We start from the raw sequence: 21197 nt of genomic DNA, 5'->3' as shown, positions 1-21197 counted from the left end.
AGGTAACTCTTGTGACATATAATCCATTACTAGAAACTAATTAATTTGCTTGCCTGTAGGTGTAAATTAATCTAGTTTCATGAAGTTTATTGGGAACAAAGTTCCATATCATCAATTACAAAATCCCACTATAAGCCCCATAATAGGTTGTGGTTTTAAGGCATGGAAATTGGTTGCATCATGACGTATTTTGTGTCTCTTCATAAGACTTGTTGATGCAAAGTATTGGACCCATGAAGATTAATCAAGGATTGCTGAGGTATGCATTGTTTAAGTCTTATGCTTGTAAATCTTTTCAATTTGAACTATGATGTCGGTTTAGAGGATGAAATTTGACTACTAGAGTTTTCTTTTGGACATCGAAATTTAAGTGATATGAAATTGAATTTGTTATGGATGTATAAATTCATGATAGATGCACATAATTGTTTCTGGTAGATTGCGTGTCTTGATTTAAATTGGGTGAATGACACGTCTAATGGTCACCAAATGACCTGAATTTTTGATATGTTCAACATATATATGTTTACGTGTCTGAAAATTTTCGTAAATATTTGCCATGTATTGTAATTATGGTGAATTTACTAGTAACCCATGCTCGTACAGACAATTTTACTGGCAGATTGTTTTTGTCTTTTGAGACGTCACTTTAGACAATTATTTTGACCTAAAACGGCTCTATATTTTTATTTTATGAAGATTACTATGTATATTTTGATCTGTAAAATTTTGGTAGCAATTAAACTTATAAATTAATTATGATAAATTCTAAAGTGTAACTCATTGCTGAAATTTTGTTTGATAACTTTATGTTGGTTGTGATGTCTATTTAATTATGTCTAAGATATGAAGCAATTTTGTACATCCTTGAAAGAATATATGAATTAGTGTTTGCCCAAGTGGGAGAATTAGGGAAAGAAAATTGGGCTTCACACTCATTAACTTATTTGCAACAAGTGTATAAACTCTAAAAGTTTAGTGGGAGTTGTTCTAAAGTTTTGAGCATTAAGTGGACTTGTATAAATCTATTAAAGTGTTATTCTATCTTCCATGAATATGTTTTTTGGTTGATGAAATTAGAATTATGCATGACTCGAATGACAATAATATGTTTAAGTTGTTGAATGAGTACTTGGTGCATGTGTATATTTTTACTTGCAATCATTTGGATGCCTTAATTGATTGTTTGTGAATCTTTGGAAAGAATTTTGATGCTCATGGGGACTTAATATATTACATTGATACTAAGTCAATGTTTGCTAATCCACTTAATAAAGTTCTTCCTAATGCAGCGTTCCATGTGTATGTGAAAAACCATGGGTTTAATTTTCGATTTTGATGCATTGAATTAGTGGGAGATTCATGTTTTATAATTTAGTTAGTTCCCTTTGCATTCATTATGTAGTTAAGTCACTAAGACTATTAGTTTTTGGCTGGTCCGTCAGTTTTGGATTATATATCTGTGTGGCTGTTTGAATGCAGTTATCAAGTAAAAAGTAAAGTTAATGCTTTAAAGTCACAAGCATTTACAAGATGATATGAAGAATGTTTTCAAATACTGTTTTCATTAAAGGTAGAAAACTAAGGTATTCTGATACAGTTACACTAGCCATCATGCTAACACTGACTGGGTTTTGGACATAAGATTTTAGTCATTATTGTTCATTCCTTTGCATAGTTTTTTACCTTTCATTGAGATTATGCTATTTAAGGTGTTAAGGAAAGGTTAAAGAAAGACAATTTTGTAGTGATATGCATTCATTGACTAAGTAAGGGTGTTCCCACAAGCATATTTCAAAAGATTTGATTTAAGTATGGATTTGCAAATTAAGTGACGATGTTGCAAAGTTTCATGTTAGTAATGCCTTACATTTGCAGATGACCTATAAGGTATGTATAATTTTTTGAATCCATGTATTCAGTTTAATCTCTGGTTGGATTCATTGAGTCACATGTTTATGTGTTGGTCAATTATCATATGACAATATATTTGATATCCAGTTAAGCAAATTGCAGTTTAAATCATAAAGGAATGGTTAATCTTCTTGCTCATAAGTGTGGATTAATGCTTTTGGTTTGACTTAAAATGGCATGACATGATTTATATGTTGTATTAGTTGTGAGGGTTTTTTCATCTTGCTCATAAGTGTTGAAAATTTTCTTGTGAAAGTAACTGATATCGTAGATGAACCAGTGTCAAAAACATGTTAATTCATCTTGCTTGTAGGTGTTGAATTAATTATGTTTTATGAAGTTTTGTTTGCAACTGCAGTAAAAGTTTGCATTAAAGAGGACCTGAGATGATAAAAGTTAAGACACATTCAGGTAATTAAAGTTCATCTCTGTGATCATAATTTGACGGTGTTTCATGTGAATGAGGATTTTAGCATGTGTGATTATGAAGGTTTTGGGTTGTATCAACCTTACAACCTTGTTAGTTCCATGTTAAAAACTTATTTGACAAAAAAATGTATCAAGGATATGATGTTATCACAACTACATGGCCATTAAAGTGACATTGATTTCCAATTTCAAGTATACACATAAATATTATATGTGTAGACCAGTGGGAGAATGTTGGATTTATTTCGATGTATTTCGATGTAAATCAACCTTAAATGGTCTACATCATATAATAGGAATGTAATATTGGAGATTAATGTAGATGTTGTGATTTGATTTCCTAAAGATATCAATCTTATATTAGGTGTCTTGTAATACAAGTAAGATTGATGAAGTCATTGATTTTATGTGATTATAATACCTAACTGATAGGCTAAAAAAGTGGGATTTGGGATTCCTTTATGGAGGGAACATTAATACCTTAGCCCTTATAAATACTAAGGTCCTTGCAAACCCTAGATACACAACAAACGCTTCCCATAAAGTAGTTGTATCTGGCTAGGTGTTTTGTAGAAGACTTTGGTGTTGCCACATCCTACATCATTCCACTTGATATTCAATGGCTATTGCTTCACGATCAGGTTAGCCAACTCCTTGTTTGTGTTTTAATTATATAACCGCATAAAGCTTACATGACCGACCTAGCCTCCCTAGAAATGATGAAGGCCATCCACCCCCCGCCATGAACAGAAGCTGAGAGCGCTTACTACAGACAGAGGTAGAGTGGGGGCGACCCACTAAAAGATGTCAACGTGCAACTAAAGGCCATAAATCCTATGTCCAAGCACTTAAGAGGTTAAGGGAGTTTGATATGGCTACAACTCTCCTCCTTCCTCACACGAACAAAGATATGTTGTTGAAACAAATCCATTTAGAAACAAATAAGTTTTGGCGCCAAAGGACATTTTCCTTCGGATGGGGGTGGTAGTGAGGACTTGAGCTAAGTCTTAGCTAAACCTTGGCAATCTTAATGCCATAATGCCTTTTAAATCCTCCTAGTCATTATCCTACGACATATCCTAGGACAATACTAAGGGCTCTGGGTTGAGTAACAGAAGCAACTTTTAATTTATTATGAGCCCAAACGATGGACACAATAAGTTATTTCCAATAACCACTCTTGTTGAATAGAAACATTGCTATTAGAGCAGGAAAGTTAGTGAAATTATCCTGTCTAGTTTAGATAAAGTACCCATTATTGCCCCACGACATCTGGTTAGGACATACAACATATTTTGAAACAGCGAATTATATAACAACATTCTGCCTTTTCAAAGACAAAGCACTAGTGGCACACATGCTATATCAGTGAGAATTCCAACTATTTTGCCAAAAGGTTTGAAGAAGAATGCGAATAAGAGATATAACCATCCCACCCCTCTCTATAACCTAACCTATTCACATTAGTGAAGTGACTAGATGCATAAGGGAAGTCAACCTACAAGCACGGAAGTGTGTAGTAGTATTGTTGTCCTTCCCTAAGTAAAGGTAAAGTCTATCCTTTAGCTAGAATGTAAGAAAATTGAAAAAAAATGGCGGAAAGAATTAAATGCGGTTGCTAGCATTGAATAGAGCAATCATCAACGATAAAATGGGAGTTTGAACTTGGGAAACAAGTTTTTGTCGCGGGAGAGGAGCTAGAATGTAAGAAAATTGAAAAAAAATGGCGGAAAGAATTAAATGCGGTTGCTAGCATTGAATAGAGCCGTCATCAACGATAAAATGGGAGTTCGAAGTTGGGAAACAAGTTTTTGTCGCATGAGAGGAAAGCAGGGTCGGCTCAATGTTGAATCAAGAAATCCATTCAAGGGTCAAAACATTCTAATGCCAAAATAGGGAATACGAGAAAGTTGCAAGATCTACTTGATTAAGATCTGGCTCGGATACTACTAGTAGCTAAGCATCCGATTGTATTTTTTTTCCTCTTTGTATCAGTAAGATTGAGTGTTCAAATTTATGGAAATTTTCAAAACTGAAAGAAAAAAAAATCATTGGGCTAAATTCTGAAAATGAGTTTATTATTTTAGGTGTTAATAAGAATTAAGTCGAACTGTTCAAGCTTGTCCAGAGAACTGAGTTGAGCAAAGCCATATAAAAGTTCATATTTAGTTTACAAGCCAAGCCAAGCCAAGCTTGAACTTGAAAGTTAGAGTCGAGCCCAACTAGAACTTGAAACAATTATTTGATCTGAGCTTGAGCTTGTGGTTATGAGCTTGAGCACTATTAATATTATCTGACCCGAGCTTGATCATCTCGATAGTCGGTTTGACTCAGCACCCTTACTACTTCCCCTACTACAAACCAAAATTATTTGAAATTGTTTTCACTTCCAAAATTTATTTCATTAATCTCTTTATTTCTTTTTTCCTCTCCCACCACATTCTTCATCCCTCATTTCACCCCATACACATTTCTCATATCTAAAATACAAAAGAAGAAAACTAGAAACAAAAAATAAAATTGTATCAAACAAGCTCATTAATAAAGGTATTCCTAACAAAGAAAGAATTGATTACTTGATTAGAAAACTCTCAATAGACAAACAATCCTTGTTCCTTTCGCCTTGCTGCCTTCATCTTTCAACTTTAGAACTTGCTCAGTCTTCTTTAATAAATATGTATTCAGTGAGTGACTATTTCCATCTCTAGTTTAAATTCATTACGGCAGTTGTTAGTTCTGCCTCTTTATCGGTTAATTTAGTACCATTTTTAATTTCTTTAAGGGCCCCAGATACGCTTAAAGTCTTATGATTATCCCTTTGCCCTATTAAACCATCGGACTCGACTAAGAAATCCATGTTACATGCTCAAAATAAATAGATTTTGAGCACGGGTTTTTGTCGATAAAGGTAAAAGAATCAAATGTATTCAAGTAGGATTTTCTGGAATGTATTAATAAGCTAGACCCATACTTGGAGCTATTTCATATCATAAATAAACTTTAACACTTAAGAAATATGTCGGATAGATGAATTCACATCTCTTACAACCGATACAGACAAGTCCTTTGTTCTTGGAGCATGCTTTAATTTCATATGCGTAAGGGGAGGGGGAAAGTTGGACCAAAATAAAAAGGGAGGGGGAAAGTCAATAAGAAAAAGGCTATGGTCACCATCTTCTCGTCCCCATCAAGAACCGATGCACCTAGCTTTTTTTTCTTTAGGTAAAAAGATAATAATATTACCACTAGAAACAAGCAAACTTACAAACTGTACAACCAAAGATTCCAAAGACAAAATTACATAAACAAGCAAAATGGACCAGCCAATCAAACCAAAGCAAAGCCTAACCAATAGCTTGGGCCCAAAACAGAAAAAACTAAAGAAAGCCGATAAGTCGACTGCAGCCGCCGCTACAACAATACATCTCGATCCGCCTAATTCTACGCCTCCAATCTCACATCGACTCGCCGACTGTAGCATCCAACCCCGAGCACCACTTGGTACGCAACCACAATTGAAGAAATCCAACAACCAAATAAAGAAATCCAGCTACTAGAAGAAAAAAAGCTTGTGGAAACCCACAAGCAACATTGCTAGCAAAGGCAATCAGAGAGAAGGTGGTGGTGTTCAGAACACCAAGTCTATGCAAGCACCGAAGTTCTACGGTTTATCTCAGTAAAGCATGATTGCAGATCGGAGTAACAAAGAAGAGGGACGCCAGTGGAATAAGAAGAAAATGATAAATCGATATGGAGAGCATGGGAAAACATAACCGAAAGAAGGAAGAGGAGATAGAGAGGAAAAGGAGAATGGCTAACCAGCCCCGACCGAAGCTAGGGTTGGCGCCACCAAATCTGAATAAAAAGTCAACGTGATTACAAATTGACTTATACATCAAATCGTCTAACAAATAAAATTTTCGTTCATGAATAAAAGGTCAACATTATCATTATTCACAAAAGGATACCACCATATCCTAATTGGAAATTAAGAGTTTCTTTGTACATTCACAACCCAAATTGATGAGTACATATGCTACCAATTGACCTTAACAATCTTAAATTTTTCAAGAACGAATTTTCCTTCTTTGTACTTCTGCAATTCCTCATAAGCCTTGACATATTTCCAGCCTAATACCTCCCCACAATCACAGCAGTGTACATCAGCAACTGTGTGGAGACCTGTGATCAGATGCCGATCCTCTTTAGGCCCTACGACCACGTTCGTTGCATGGGAGAACAGAAAGGCCCTGCCACGGCTTGCCTAACAAAGCAAAGCATATCATATATATGTATACGTTATGGCACAAAGATCTTCAAATATTTGCAAAGTACTCCATATATAGTGTATAAATTATATGAGATGATGTTTGTCTTGTCCCACTACTGTTTTTATCTCTCTCTTTTTTTTTTTTTTTTTTTTTACAACATGAAAAATTGAACTCTAGACCTAACCTAATCGTGAGTCATTTCTCCACCCACTCTCATCATTTGTGTTGCCTTATCCGGCTATTAGGACTTGCCTACAATATGGAAATCATTGTGGTGTATACATCATTTTGGTACTGTCATGCGTTTTAACTTTACCACACTCTAGTACATACGTGATTAATTTGAGATACCGTCACAATGACATCAGTGTTGTAGGTAAGTTTCTCTCTTTGAACTATATATTTAAACGAGAATTCACGAATCAACAAAAGGCATTTAACTAATAATGCATCTGCTCATTGGTAGCCTGAAGACATGACATATCAATTATCAAACTATTGAATCCGTCTAATCAATTAATAGTCGGACAACATAACATAGTATATACTATTTATGGCAAATAAAAACATTTCCATAACTGAAACTTCATGTTCTGTATAATCAAATATAACACTCCAGACCAGATTTTCAATGCAATGACACACTTAAATCTGATGCAATGACCTTATTACCAGAACAATTGCTGTAAACTGCATAATAGTAAATAGAGATATGGAGGAGAAATCACATGTGCTTGGATCACCTGAAAAGCTTTAGAGACAATATCATCATGACAGCAAACGTGATTCTGGCACTTGTAGCAGCCATACAACCTTGGCCCAGCTAAATCAGCCATTGATTGGAGGATTTGCTTAACAGCAATATATATCACTTTAATTTAATTGCTGCAAGAAAATTACAAAAACAGGAAGAAATTAAAGTCACATAGCAATTAACTGCTAATTAAGCTTGATATTAACCACCAAGCCAAAGCTGATCATCTTCTCCAAACAATCACCCAATTGAACAATTACAAAACCATTGAAGCAGGCATCAATTATTGAGATGAATTATATAATATAGAATTATCAAATGAGGAGGGAATCCAAGCAAGATATATATTGGATAAACAAATGCGATGATTAAGACAGGGTTGTTAATTAAGTAGGCTTTTAATATCTGTTGAGTCCCAATCCATCCTTCATTAAAATGAAGAATCTGGAAGAAATAATCATACCGGTCAAGCATTGTTGTTTCTTACCTGAATGCCCATCCACCAAAAGAAAAACAGCAAAAAGCAAGACTATTTCAATTTTCTCCTACGGACAACATATATATATATATATATGAGAGAGAGGTTTGATTTGCACCTTGCTCAAAGGTGAGGTAGGGTTTCGGGGTTTTTAATTTTTTAGTGATGCAGTCACGATTCTCATGAGACACGCCACATTTTGGTAGCTAAAGAAACCTGATGGGGCCACAAATTAAAAAAGGGTGGCAAGGCTGAAATATGTGTAATTCTTTTACTTGTACTGCAGGCCTTTGTTCCTTTATGCCCAAGGTAACATTGTATATATGAGGTGTTAACCCTGTATATGCAATTTTAGGTTTATGGGCAACAAAATAATGGTATTAGTTGTTAAAGTGTCTTCAATTGATGAAAAATTAGACATTAGAGCTTTGGTTCTTATAGTACGAAGGGATTGACAATTTTTTTACGAACTTAATTTGTATTCAAATATAATTTAGATACCAAATAGGCAGTTTATTATTTAATTATTTAGTATCTAAACTATATATTAATAAAACTCTCTTTATCAACCAAAAGAGAGGGAAAAGACTATTTAATCTTCTATCAAAACAAAAAGTTAAGGGCATCAATGTAATTTCCTAAAACAAAATTTTGCTATTTGTTGTTCAAGTCTTTACCTACAGTTCTCTCTCACTCTCTTCTTCTCTCTTTCAATTTTAAAAATAAAAAAATAAAAAATTTCATACCCACTTTGTGTGTGGACATATACTAGTATTGTATAAGAAAAGTGATATTGTATAAGAGCAACTCCACCTCTACAAAACCCCTAGTCAAGAGTCAATTCAATTCACCCAAATGAATTCTAATTGACTGCAGTGAATAGTAACTGCCCAAGTGCATCTCCACTTCTAAACTGAATAACCTAGTCAATACGTATTTAAATATTATTAATTTTTTTATTTTATAAAATAATAAAAAAATAATTTAATTTTTAATTTCGGATAGGATTTTTAACTAATTTTGTCATGTCACGTGTCATTATCCGAAAATACAATTTTTGTGAAGGATGGTTAGGTATTTATATATATATATATAATTCGTTTTATTTTTTCTGTATTTTAAAACAATTTTTATAATTTTTTATTAAGTTAATTAATTTGGACCATTGGATTTCAAAAAAATTGAAATCCAATAACTCAAAAATGGACACATGGCCAACGGTAAGATTTCTAACATTATTTTTTTTATAAAGTCCATGCACATTTCTAGGTATTCAAATATTCATAGATTTTAAAGGATTTCATTAATCGAGAGATTTTGTAGGATTTGAGAATAGGTGGAATGCATAACAAAATTCTATATCTACCCGTAGGATTTCTTTCTCTCTCTACTCTGCAGCTTGAGCTTTCTTTAGGACTTGGATTGTCTGCCCTCTAATTGTGGTGCCCTTTCCGTGCCCTCCTGTTTTTGTGATCACGGTTAAGCCACGTCAACATTTTATATTACTATTTTTTTTTGTTTTAATATTTTTATAAAAAAATAATATAAAATATTGACGTGACTTAACCGTGACCACACAAAACAGGAGGGCACGGGGAGGGCACCGAAATAGGAGGGCAGACAATCCAAGTCCCTTTCTTTCTCACTCTCCATTTTCTCTGAGAAACCCATCCTTCCATCCTTCCTTCTTCTGGCATCTCAGCTACCCACCCCACCCCACCCCACCAAGGTGACCTGAATGAGATCTCTCACCTGGCCGGCTTTCTATTCTTTTTTAAACAAATTATTCTTTTGGTTTATAGAATTCGATTCAATTTGACCATTATACAATTTCTTAACTACTCAATTGCCCTCTTCTCTTCTTTTTACTTGGTATTATTATATGATATATCATGGTCTTAATTCCAAATATGTCAGTTCATTATTTTGACTTGAATATACACGAGAAGCCCTCAACCCAACCATTTTATCTACCCCTAGAATCGTTTTGAATCTTGCTTTCATGAATGATTATGGTGGAAGGTAGACTATGGGGAGCTTAATTTGTATTTGAACTTTTCTGTTGGTGGAGGATCATGGAGGATTGGGGTTACTCGGGAGAACTGGGCACAGTTCTTCATTACTTTTTCAAGTTTAATCTTATTTTGCCACTCAGTACTATAGTCTGATGACATTCCTCTTCACTTGGAAGTAAGAGGTTTTAGGTTTGAATCTCGTGAATAGCGAATTCGATACCAAATTAGGCTACCCATTGTGTGGCTTAACCAAACTTCCCCTCCTCTTAATGTAAAAATATTGATGTACTAACAAAAAGAAAACTTATTTTTTATTTAAAGAATAATTTTTAAATGAGAACAGTCTCAAAATCCATTCAAATATTTAATCAAAGTCCATAAGAATCCTTTCAAATCTTTTCAAATCTTCAATCAAAATCCATAAAAATTCTTAATGTAAAAATATTGATGTACTAACAAAAAAAAAAAACTTATTTTTTATTTAAAGAATAATTTTTAAATGAGAACAGTCTCAAAATCCATTCAAATATCTAATCAAAGTCCATAAGAATCCTTTCAAATCTTTTCAAATCTTCAATCAAAATCCATAAAAATCCTTAAAAAGTTGTAAGGATTATACAATCCTTTGAAATCTGTCACTTAAAAAGGTTATTTAAAAACCTCTGAAATCCACATTGAATAACCAGTGTGATTTGTTGGTGGTTGTTTATAAGCACGCACAATGTAATGACATCTCGAAATCGAAAATAATTGCAGAGAGCGGGGGAGATTTGTGGTTAGAGGCTTGTTTACGTTTCTTGGTGCTTCTCTTGAATTCAACATGCGTGATCTCAAGCTATGTCAACCTTGTGAAATATGCTATTGATCGAATGCGGTTTGGTATTTTTCAGCTATACTTGTTAGAATAGCTGACAAACCCGAAGCATTATGTTATCAGTTGTGATCATCGATCTGCAAAAAGAAGCTGAGGATGCATTAGCAAACAAAAGTAACAGGATATATCAGCATAAAATTTAGTCCCGAGAATGATCGCGGCTGCTGAAAAAAGTGAGCCGCATCCGATCCAAGGGTTAAACATCATGTCGACGCTTAAATAGAGTTACCAGTCAACAATATACAAGGGAAAAGAGTCAGAAAAAAAATTGGGTTCAGTAGGGCTCTAAATTAGCCAACAGCCACTTTCTTCTTTTCTATCCATCTCTTTCTGGTCATTTCCAATGCTTTCTCCCTCATCCTTGAAAGTTCCTGGAACCACCGCTGGTACTGTGACTCAATCATTTCGAGTTCCAACTTTGAATCGGCATCCAGATTCATATCTTTTGAATCTACCAAAGATGGAGAATAACAGCTGCTTGTCAAGCTCATATCTTTTGATAAATCGTGCCCATGCAACGGAAACTGCAACTTCTTTATGATCCCATTCACTGGGAAGCCTCCTCCTTCATTGCTAGCATAATTGCTCTGTAACTTGCGGTCATCGAAATATGAATACCTTGGCTCTAGCTCAGAAGTATTGCAATTAACAGATTCATCAGCAAAGCTTTGGTAAGAGGTAATTCCACCATTAAAATTGATGGTATCAGGGTTATCACAGGAGCTACCATCTTGCTCTACCATCAAACCATCAGGAGCACCAAATAGCACCGAACCCCACAGGCTTGACAATGATGGTTTTCCATTTTTACGGACTAAGGATCCGCCACAAAGACTCGCTGGACCACTTGAGGAATAATCAGATGAGGGCTTCCAACCAGGTAGAAGTTTCCTTATCAAGTAATCGATAAACTCAGCAATGAAAGCCACATCATGATCAGCTAATTCCAGTTGTTCAACCATCTCCCTCGCCACAGACGCTGCAGTATCACTAGCAATGTAAAAGAGAAAATGTATATTCCTCACCTTACCTGTAAGATACAGAAAAGTCATGCTATTACATTCCTGACAGGAATAACAATAATAGACATAATTGTATATCCAATTTCCCAGTTTGCATACTTACCACATGCATCAGCTATACGCAAAGTCAATGATACTGAATCGTCATCATTTTTTATCCCGCTCAACCTGAACTCGTTGTTCTTATGTGTCCTTTGAAATTCCAGAACCTGTGGACTCCCATTGTTGCTTCCTGTACATGTGCTTATAGATAGCTGCTTGTAGTCAGTATCTATGTCCATGGATAGAGGCCCAGACTTTGGTAAATTTGTTGCTTTCAGACTCTGGTTAGGCAACTGTAAGGGATCACGGATTGGTTCCTTTGGATTGTCAACTTGAAGGAATGCATCTCTCGGATGCTGGAACCAGACATTTTTCAACGAACTCTTTGATTTGGGGGTCATTCACCTTCCCAAGGGCTGCAGGTTTAATGCCCTGCAAAAGAACATACCAGAAATAAGATTCCTGTGGAACTGAGTGATTCTACTTTAAACAGCCAGCAGAAGGAATGATGATATTCCGATGATTCCTCACTTACAGAGGTAACCTTCGTAAATATTTGAGCAGGACTTTTGCATTCACTATATGGATACTCAAAAGTAATCATCTCTAACATGCACATTCCGAAGGAGTATATGTCAACGAGCTCATTATATTCCTCCTCATAGAGCTCTGGAGCCATAAACTCGGGAGTCCCTTACGTAGAGAAAAGAAAAAGTTTCAGTACTTGTTTAGACGGTTTAATCAAGAGATAACATCTGATGTCCTAGATTTCTTACCAATCACACTGCGAGCAGTAGGCTGCTGCATAACAGTTGCCAATCCAAGGTCTCCGATTTTAACTTCTCCATGATTTCCATTAATGAAAATATTGTCACATTTTAAGTCTCTATGAATGATAGGGGGGCTATGACTGTGGAGAAAGGCTAAACCTCGGAGAATCTGCCTTGCCCAGTTCCTTATGGCCTTTGTATCCACATTTTTATGCTTCTTACGATATCTAATAACCAAAACGTGCGCAATTAGTTTGATTTCATATAATGCAGATAAACGATACAAAGACAGAATGAGAAGGAATCAATAGAACTTCAGATGTGAAGAGCTCCAGATGTGAAGAGCTCCGTAATCATGTTAATCGTATTTTTCTGATCATCCACCCATGAATTATGGAACTTAATAATATTTTCATGTTTCAGTGATTTCAGAAGATGAACTTCAGAATACAATTTTTCCAAATCTTCTGGTGATCGCAAGACAGCATCAACCTTCACCCGGCTCCAAGCCACTTCTATTCCATCAACTTCATCGAATGCCTTGTAGCTGCAAATAATGAATGAGATGCCCAAAATTTAAAAAATTAATGATAATTCTTAAATTTAACAAAACTGTTGTTCCTAAAAATAACGAAATCCGGAAAACAAAAGTGAAGAAAAAAAAAAACTACAAAGAGAAAGGTCTCAGAACCATACACAGTCTTGAAGGCACCTTTGCCCAATATTTCATTGTACTGTTACCAGAAAATAAGAAAAAAAAATGAATTAAAGGAGAAATAAAAGACTGAATGGAAGGGGAAACACAATCTTCTCAGTTGTAACAAAAAATAACAATTCATTTGTTTCCTATCTAAATCGGCTCGAAAGCTAGCTGCTTAATCTGATGAACAATCTTGCACTCACATATACAATCTGATACCAATTCATTTGAAACAACAAAATTAATCAGTCACTAAAACAAAAGCAACAAAGTTACAAAATGTACAATCTATTCAACAAAATTGAACCTTTCCATCAAAATGTGACCCATTACTACACGAAATTCAACATATCGAAACCATATAAAAATATGGAAAACAAACAAGAACTAAAATTGCAGCTTGAACACAATCCTTATTCCACATTCCATAACACGTCCAATCCAAAATGCAAGTGCAAGTTGTGATATTACCCGAACATATCGATTGCTTGGGTCCTTCTCTACAAAATCGACCTATTCATCGAGGAGCTTCGCCACTGGAAACATCCCATTACTTGCTGGCGATACCAATCCGACCCCTGAATTCATTTCCTGCCAAGAACCAAACTGCTACCACACCAGAAAGACAAGGACTTTTTCTTTTTCTTTTTTATATGTTTTTTTCTTCTAGCAAATAATTTAGCGGGTCAAATTTTCTAATTTGGAAAATGTATTCTTCTCTCATTCAGCTAAAGAGAGCAATCGCCGTTGATTGGGTCAAAAAAAAAAAAAAACGACGACCCAGCAACAGCTCATAGAATGCTTCAGAAGCGATGCAGAAGAAATCGAATGCCGATTGGAAGCAGAATCGGCATTCGACGGCGGCGGATGGAACCAATGAACCGGCTGAGTTCAAAACCCCAAGTTCCATGCAACGCGGTTTTGTCATTCTCTACGCCAATATCGTCGCGACCCACTTGGCGAAAGCCATCCCTGAAGTGAACCCAAGTGGCCGAGAGGGGGTCAGAAGCGGCGGTGGAGATCGGACATTAGGATTCACCAGAAGGAGAAGACGAAGGCGGTAGCAGAGCAAAATTCGACCGTTGGGCGGGGGGTTGAGAGATGGAGGGACCGCAAAATCTGAACAGAGGAAAAATGGGAGAAAAAAGCGAGAAGAAAATGGGGTTGGAATTTGAGAGAGAGAGAGAGAGAGAGAGAGAGAGAGAGAGAGAGAGGGGAGAGCGGGTACGGGGGATTTTCATTTTTGGGGACGCGCGAAATTCAAGCTCAGAACACACGCGTGTGTGGATGGTTCATTTTTTGCTGTTTTATATCTTTTCTTTTTTAAAGAAAAATTAAGTAAATAGATTTGTGTAGAAAAATAGTTTGTGCTATTCATACTGGCTTTTGTCTATTAATATTTTTTAATTTATTCGATCCGATACTTAAAAATTAAGAGAAATATGTAAAAAGTAAAAATAGTATATAAATAGTACCACACAAAAAATTTGATAACGGTGACAAATGACATCATCTAGAGGGTACATCTCATAATGAAAACCATCTACAATTTATCTTCTAAACAACCCACGATATAGAAGATTATGAGAAATTATTGCAGTTAAAAGAATATGGCTAATTTTTATCAAAAATTGATTATTATTTTTATTTAAAATTAACTGAAACCAAAGGCGAATTTAAACCACATTATTATGACGGACTTATTAGGCTTGACCTACTTCCCATCTCTTAATGTAATTAATATCGTTTGGTAAAAAAAAATAATAATTAACTCTGTGACTAAATTTTTTTTTTACCGATGTTGATACTATGTTTTATTCAAACTTACATAAAAATTAATTGGTCAAATTTTTTTTTTTGGGACAAATTGATATTTCACATTAATAAATTTGTTTAAGTTACAAATAAAGAATTCAAACTTGAGTATAGAGAGAGGAGCACATTATTCTAAGGAGTGTGATATCCACACATCCCTTTTTACTTTTCCCACACTTTTTTTGTTTTCGACCGTCGGATCGGATGAATTGTTTTAGATCAATGGATAGAAATTAACAATGGGTGTGTGGCACACCCCTATTATAATTAAATATTAAACATTTAAGGTTATGACTAGAAAATTAAGACATGGAAATATAATTAAATGAAGATCTAAATGTTACTTATATTTTTATGCCAGTTTATAGGTAATAAATTGACCAAAATACAAAAAATGGTTTCGTGGTGTAGTTGGTTATCACGTCAGTCTAACACACTGAAGGTCTCCGGTTCGAACCCGGGCGAAGCCATTTCCTTTTTACAACTCATCCAACATTTTTGCCCTTTTCAATATTCGTTATACGACGTGTCGTACACTGACAAACAAAAACGACGTTCTATCAGCTGTTTTACCGACAAAATCGACGACGACCCACCGCCGGATGACCCGACATTATCATAACACCTGTTCGGCTTTTCTGTTAAATGATTGGTCCATCAGTATCAGCGTACTGAGAGATTCAACATCTGAAAGTCTCACCTCTCAAGCTTTCTCTCAGATTCCCGGAAAATGGAAACCAAATTCTCGCGATCCAAACAGAAGGCTGACGCGGCAGCTGTGCTCCGGAAATCATGGTACCACCTCAGGCTGTCGGTAAGGCACCCGACCCGGGTTCCCACTTGGGACGCCGTCGTATTGACGGCGGCTAGCCCCGAGCAGGCCGAGCTCTACGAGTGGCAGCTCACTCGCGCCAAGCGGGCGGGCCGCATAGCCGCCTCCACGATCACACTCGCTGTGCCTGACCCCCATGGCCAGCGCATCGGCTCCGGCGCCGCCACTCTCCACGCCATTCACGCCCTCGCCAAGCATTACCGTGCGTTGGGCCTACACTCAGAGGTAACACTGTTCTGAGTTTGGTAATTGGGTTGTATTGTAGATATTTGTGATTAAATTTACGAAACTTTGTGAAATTGCGATGTGGGTTAGCTTAAATTTTCACTAAACATGATTTGGGTAGCTTAATTTTCACTAAAGGGTATGTAATCTGTTAAATTTACAGCAAATTGAAGAAGAAAGGTGGCCACTTTACTCTTAAATGTCATCAGCAAGTGGCTAAATTTTCACTAATTGTGATGTGGGCTAGTTTTTTTGCTTGTATCTGTAAGCTGTTTCATTTCAAAAGCAGGTGGCAGCTACAAGCAATGGTGGTTTTGGGTTCTCGGAGTCAAATCGAAATGCAACTGGCAATGAAATGGATGATGATCTCTCGGAAATGGTTAGCTTCATTGCCAAGAGGCATATATTATTGCTTCATGCTGGTGGTGATTCGAAAAGGGTCCCCTGGGCAAATCCCACGGGGAAAGTTTTCCTGCCACTTCCATATATGGCAGCTGACGACCCTGATGGGCCAGTCCCGCTGCTTTTTGATCATATACTTGCAATTGCTTCTTGTGCAAGACAAGCTTTTAAAAATGAAGGTTAGTTGTTCCGTCTATTGCAATATAAGTGAGACTTGGCCATCTCTTTGTTATGAGAATTTGTAGTCGGTGTCCAATGAACTTTTCACATTCTGTCTTTTAACCCTAGTTAACTATATCATATGGGGCCAATTCTTTTAGGAGTGCTTAAGCAGGCAGGGTTGAGAAATGTGTCTAAGGTCATTTGATTCCATGAAAGAAATATGGATAATATTGCTCTCTGAGATATATTCTAGTTCGAAAGTTGAATTTGTAATTAATTTGTTTATTTTGGTTTTCATTTTGTTCTGTCATATTAGAATGACATTCACCGTATCTTGTGGTTAATGTCACTGAGTTCATCTCTCCAAGCATCATGTATAAATGATGTTTCATTCTTTGCAGGTGGAATATTTACTATGACTGGAGACGTACTTCCATGTTTTGATGCCTCCAACATGGTGCTTCCAGAGGACACATCCTGTATCATAACTGTTCCCATCACCCTTGATATCGCGTCTAACCATGGTGTTGTTGTGGCATCTAAGAGAAGAAATGTAGAAAAAAGTTATCCTGTCAGCTTTGTTGATAATCTCTTACAGAAACCTAGCGTAGACGAACTTGTTAAGAACAATGCAATTCTTGATGATGGTAGAACACTTCTTGACACTGGAATAATAGCGGTTAGAGGTAAAGGGTGGGAGGAGCTTGTTATACTTGCATGTTCCTGCCAACCAATGATTTCGGAGCTTCTGAAGACCAGAAAGGAGGTAAGTTACTATTTAGATGGGCTTTCATTGCATGTCGTCCTGCAAGTGTATAGTTTATGATATAAATTCAACTGGATTCTTATTGTAGGCTTTGCAGTAAATCCTATATATAGGACCGGGTTTCTCCAAGTGTGAAATTCTCAGTGATTTTAGGAAGGTTTTAAATTTTTAATAGAGTAATGCTAGGTAAACCAATTTTTAAGACCAAATTTACAAACTATGTGATGTGGCACTAATAGGAAATAAGCACGTTAATCAATAGTTAAGTAATAATCCAATCATCAACAACCACATCATATGGTCTACAAAATATGGTTTAAATAGATTGTCTCTCTAGCATTACCCTTTTTAATAATGTTCTTGTATTTTTCACAGATGAGCTTATATGAAGATCTTGTAGCAGCTTGGGTACCTGCAAAGCATGACTGGTTGCGACTGCGCCCTTCAGGCAAAGAACTGGTCAGCAGATTAGGAAAACAGAAGATGTTTAGCTACTGCGCTTGTATGTGTTACCTTGATGCCATTATCCATATATTTAACATTTTCAATTTTTTTTTTCTTTTATATGATTATTATTTCCTATATTATTTCTGCTTCTTGATTTTAACTGCAGATGATTTGTCGTTCTTACATTTTGGAACTTCAAGTGAGATTTTGGATCATCTGAGTGGAGCTGCCTCGGGACTGGTCGGTCGAAGACACCAGTGTTCTATCCCAGCAAGCACTCTATCTGACATTGCAGCATCCGCTGTTCTTCTTTCTAGTAAAATTGCACCTGCTGTCTCGATTGGGGAAGATTCTCTTATATATGATTCAACCATTCCGAGTGGAATGCAAGTTGGTTCTCTGTCCATAGTTGTTGGTATCAATGTTCCAGAAGTAAATAGTAGTGCTGCAGAAAATTCATTTAGATTCATACTTCCGGATCGCCATTGTCTTTGGGAGGTTCCTCTAGTCGGACACACTGGAAGAGTCATAGTATATTGTGGCCTTCATGATAACCCCAAGGTTTCACTCTCTAAGGATGGCACTTTTTGTGGGAAACCCTGGAGGAAGGTTGTGCAAGATTTAGGAATCCAAGAAAATGATCTATGGAGCTCAATGGGTACTCATGAAAAGTGTTTGTGGAATTCAAAAATATTCCCCATTCTTTCTTACTTTGAGATGCTAACTTTGGCATCGTGGTTGATGGGCTTGAGTGATGAAAATTCTGAGCATTTGCTTTCTCTGTGGAGAAGTTCACCTCGTGTTAGTTTAGAGGAGTTGCATAGATCAATTGATTTTTCAAAGATGTGTCATGGTTCAATTGATCATCAAGCAGACCTTGCAGCTGGAATCGCTAAAGCATGCATTAATTATGGGATGTTGGGCCGCAATTTATATCAGTTGTGTGAAGAAGTTCTGCAAAAGGAAGATTTAGGAGTCAAAGTATGTGAGGAATTTCTAAGTCTTTGTCCCGGACTCCTGGAGCAGAACTCTAAGATCATTCCCAAAAGCCGAGCATTCCAGGTTCAAGTTGATCTTCTTCGAGCATGCAGCAATGAAACAACAGCACGTAAGTTGGAGCACAAAGTTTGGAATGCAGTTGCTGATGAAACAGCTTCAGCTGTAAAATATGGTTTTAAAGGTAGAGTCAATTATTCGTATCTCAATAATGGCATAATTCTTAGTAATCTCATCCACATTTTAAAATCAAGATAGTACTCATTTTGGATCTCATGTTTCTTGTCTGATCGTTCTGTGGTCTTTAAAGGACCAGAAATTTACAAAATGCTTTTTTTTTTATTTATTTTTTATTTTTTATCTATGGTCTGTAGAACATCTCTATGAGACTCCCAGCGATATCTCTATTCTGTCCCATAAGAACAATGATTTCGACGGCTGTGTGGATCATTCATTCCACCCCAGAAAGGTGAAGGTTGAATTACCAGTTCGTGTGGATTTTGTTGGGGGTTGGAGTGACACTCCTCCATGGAGCTTGGAGCGCTCTGGTTGTGTTCTGAATATGGCAATAAGTTTGGAAGGTTCTCTTCCAATTGGCACCATCATCGAGACAACGAAAAAAACTGGTGTCTGTATTAGTGATGATGGTGGAAATGAGTTACACATTAAGGACCTAACCTCAATTGCCACACCATTTGATGACAACGATCCATTTCGGCTTGTCAAATCCGCACTGCTTGTGACTGGCATTATTCACGAAAATGCTCTTGCATCCAGGGGTCTGCAGATCAGGACATGGGCTTGCGTACCTCGTGGAAGTGGCTTGGGGACTTCTAGCATCTTAGCAGCTGCAGTTGTGAAAGGACTTCTTCAGATTACCGATGGAGATGAAAGTAATGAAAATGTTGCGAGACTTGTTCTTGTATTAGAACAGCTCATGGGGACAGGTGGTGGTTGGCAGGATCAGATTGGGGGTCTCTACCCGGGTATTAAATGTACTTCAAGTTTTCCTGGTATCCCATTGCGACTACAAGTCGTCCCACTCTTGGCTTCCCCACCGTTAATTTCAGAGTTGCAGCAACGCTTGCTTGTGGTTTTTACCGGTCAAGTATGTGGCATCCTTTCAATTTCAACTTTAGATAATGCATAATTCTTCTTGCCTGCAATAAGTAAATAACAATAAAACATGGCACTACATAATCGTGTGTTCAATCATGAAAAGCGTAGAAGCTTGCTGGTCAAGTTAACGATTGCAGAGTCTTGTTCTACAGAGACGCACTTTAGTTACTGGACCCTGATGTTGCTTTATTCTTCATGTCCAAGCTCATGCATCTCATGTTCTCAAAGAAAACACGTCTGTATTTGCATAATATGAAATAATGTAAATGTGATATTCGTGCAGGTTCGACTTGCACACCAAGTCTTGCAAAAGGTGGTAACCCGCTACCTCCGAAGGGACAACCTTCTTATATCGAGCATCAAGCGCCTCGCTGAACTGGCCAAGATTGGGAGAGAAGCGTTGATGAACTGTGACATAGACGACCTTGGGGAGATAATGCTAGAGGCTTGGAGGCTGCATCAAGAACTCGACCCTTACTGCAGTAACGAGTTTGTGGATCAACTCTTCAGATTCGCACACCAGTACTGCTCCGGCTACAAGCTCGTGGGTGCCGGAGGCGGAGGCTTTGCCTTGTTGCTTGCCAAGGATGCCAAGCAGGCAAAGGAACTAAGGCTCTTGCTGGAACAAGATTCAAATTTTGACGTCAAAGTATACAACTGGAACGTCTTCTTAGATAATTAATTAGATTGATTCTTAGCTTCTTGTAACATTCTTTAATGTATATTAATATTAATTTAGAATTACGTGCCATAATTACTGGATATAAGTTTCGGGTGTTGTATTAGTTTGAAAATAATTCAAATTTGTATTTGTATGGAAATAAATATAGAATAAATTCATGAATTGATTCATTTAAAAATCGTTATATTACAATGCATTTAATCATTGTAAATACTTTGTATTTTTTTTTTTAATTTAAGCTTATTATCAAGCGGCAAAACAGAAAAGGGCAAAAAAAAGGAGAAAATAAAAGAAAGCCAAGTGGCAAAAACAAATCATGAACATGAAACACGTATGACGTGAAATCATGGCAAAGAATCCAAAGCATTCGGCATTCCTTTCTTTTTCCTTTTTTTTCCCCATAAATTGCGTTGCTAAAGGAACAAATTTAAAACAAGAAACCGTTGAGTGTAACGGTAATATTGTGATAAAGTAATGAGAAT

The 21197-nt window shown here is 36.5% G+C and overlaps 2 protein-coding genes, 1 non-coding gene and 1 pseudogene across 5 annotated transcripts; 2 read left to right on the top strand and 2 right to left on the bottom strand.

Annotated features, from left to right (window-relative positions):
- Window positions 1-6140: 6140 nt before the first annotated feature.
- On the bottom strand, window positions 6141-7942 carry LOC103439386 (protein yippee-like At4g27745). 2 transcript variants are annotated; one of them, XM_017333315.3, is made up of 3 exons: window positions 7856-7942; window positions 7343-7499; window positions 6141-6607 (listed from the first exon to the last, which is right to left on the bottom strand). In XM_017333315.3, exons 2-3 carry the CDS (start codon window positions 7448-7450, stop codon window positions 6380-6382), a joined length of 336 nt encoding a protein of 111 aa, XP_017188804.1. In that variant the 5' UTR covers window positions 7451-7499; window positions 7856-7942; the 3' UTR covers window positions 6141-6379. The 2 variants fall into 2 exon arrangements, with proteins under 2 accessions (XP_017188804.1, XP_008376176.1); XM_008377954.4 differs by lacking the exon at window positions 7856-7942 and having other exon boundaries at window positions 6200-6607; window positions 7358-7682.
- A 2871-nt stretch (window positions 7943-10813) lies between these two features.
- On the bottom strand, window positions 10814-14197 carry LOC114825871 (probable serine/threonine-protein kinase WNK4; annotated as a pseudogene).
- A 1283-nt stretch (window positions 14198-15480) lies between these two features.
- On the top strand, window positions 15481-15554 carry TRNAV-AAC (transfer RNA valine (anticodon AAC)). Its single transcript has one exon. It is a non-coding gene; the product is annotated as a tRNA-Val (tRNA).
- Window positions 15555-15619: 65 nt separating this feature from the next.
- Window positions 15620-20877, top strand: LOC103439376 (bifunctional fucokinase/fucose pyrophosphorylase). Of its 2 annotated transcripts, none has more exons than XM_008377935.4 (7): window positions 15620-16141; window positions 16431-16722; window positions 17107-17471; window positions 17847-17973; window positions 18085-19098; window positions 19289-20022; window positions 20317-20877. In XM_008377935.4, exons 1-7 carry the CDS (start codon window positions 15815-15817, stop codon window positions 20713-20715), a joined length of 3258 nt encoding a protein of 1085 aa, XP_008376157.1. In that variant the 5' UTR covers window positions 15620-15814; the 3' UTR covers window positions 20716-20877. The 2 variants fall into 2 exon arrangements, with proteins under 2 accessions (XP_008376157.1, XP_028961588.1); XM_029105755.2 differs by having other exon boundaries at window positions 15659-16141; window positions 16428-16722.
- The last annotated feature ends 320 nt before the right edge of the window (window positions 20878-21197 follow it).

The sequence above is a fragment of the Malus domestica genome, chromosome 07, assembly GCF_042453785.1.
Source record: "Malus domestica chromosome 07, GDT2T_hap1".
NCBI classification, from domain to species: Eukaryota; Viridiplantae; Streptophyta; class Magnoliopsida; order Rosales; family Rosaceae; genus Malus; species Malus domestica.
Note: the sequence above shows the minus strand (reverse complement) of the source record. Positions and strands in the feature narration are given on the sequence as shown.

Bases quoted from the DNA above. Each gene is read 5' to 3' on its own strand.
- LOC103439376 (XM_029105755.2), top strand. From the start codon at position 15,815: ATGGAAACCAAATTCTCGCGATCCAAACAGAAGGCTGACGCGGCAGCT. The intron at 16,142-16,427 runs GTAACACTGTTC...TCATTTCAAAAG, and splicing joins CGTTGGGCCTACACTCAGAG to CAGGTGGCAGCTACAAGCAA. The intron at 16,723-17,106 runs GTTAGTTGTTCC...CATTCTTTGCAG, and splicing joins ACAAGCTTTTAAAAATGAAG to GTGGAATATTTACTATGACT.
- LOC103439386 (XM_017333315.3), bottom strand. From the start codon at position 7,450: ATGGCTGATTTAGCTGGGCCAAGGTTGTATGGCTGCTACAAGTGCCAG. The intron at 6,608-7,342 runs GTGATTTCTCCT...TTGCTTTGTTAG, and splicing joins TTCAGGTGATCCAAGCACAT to GCAAGCCGTGGCAGGGCCTT.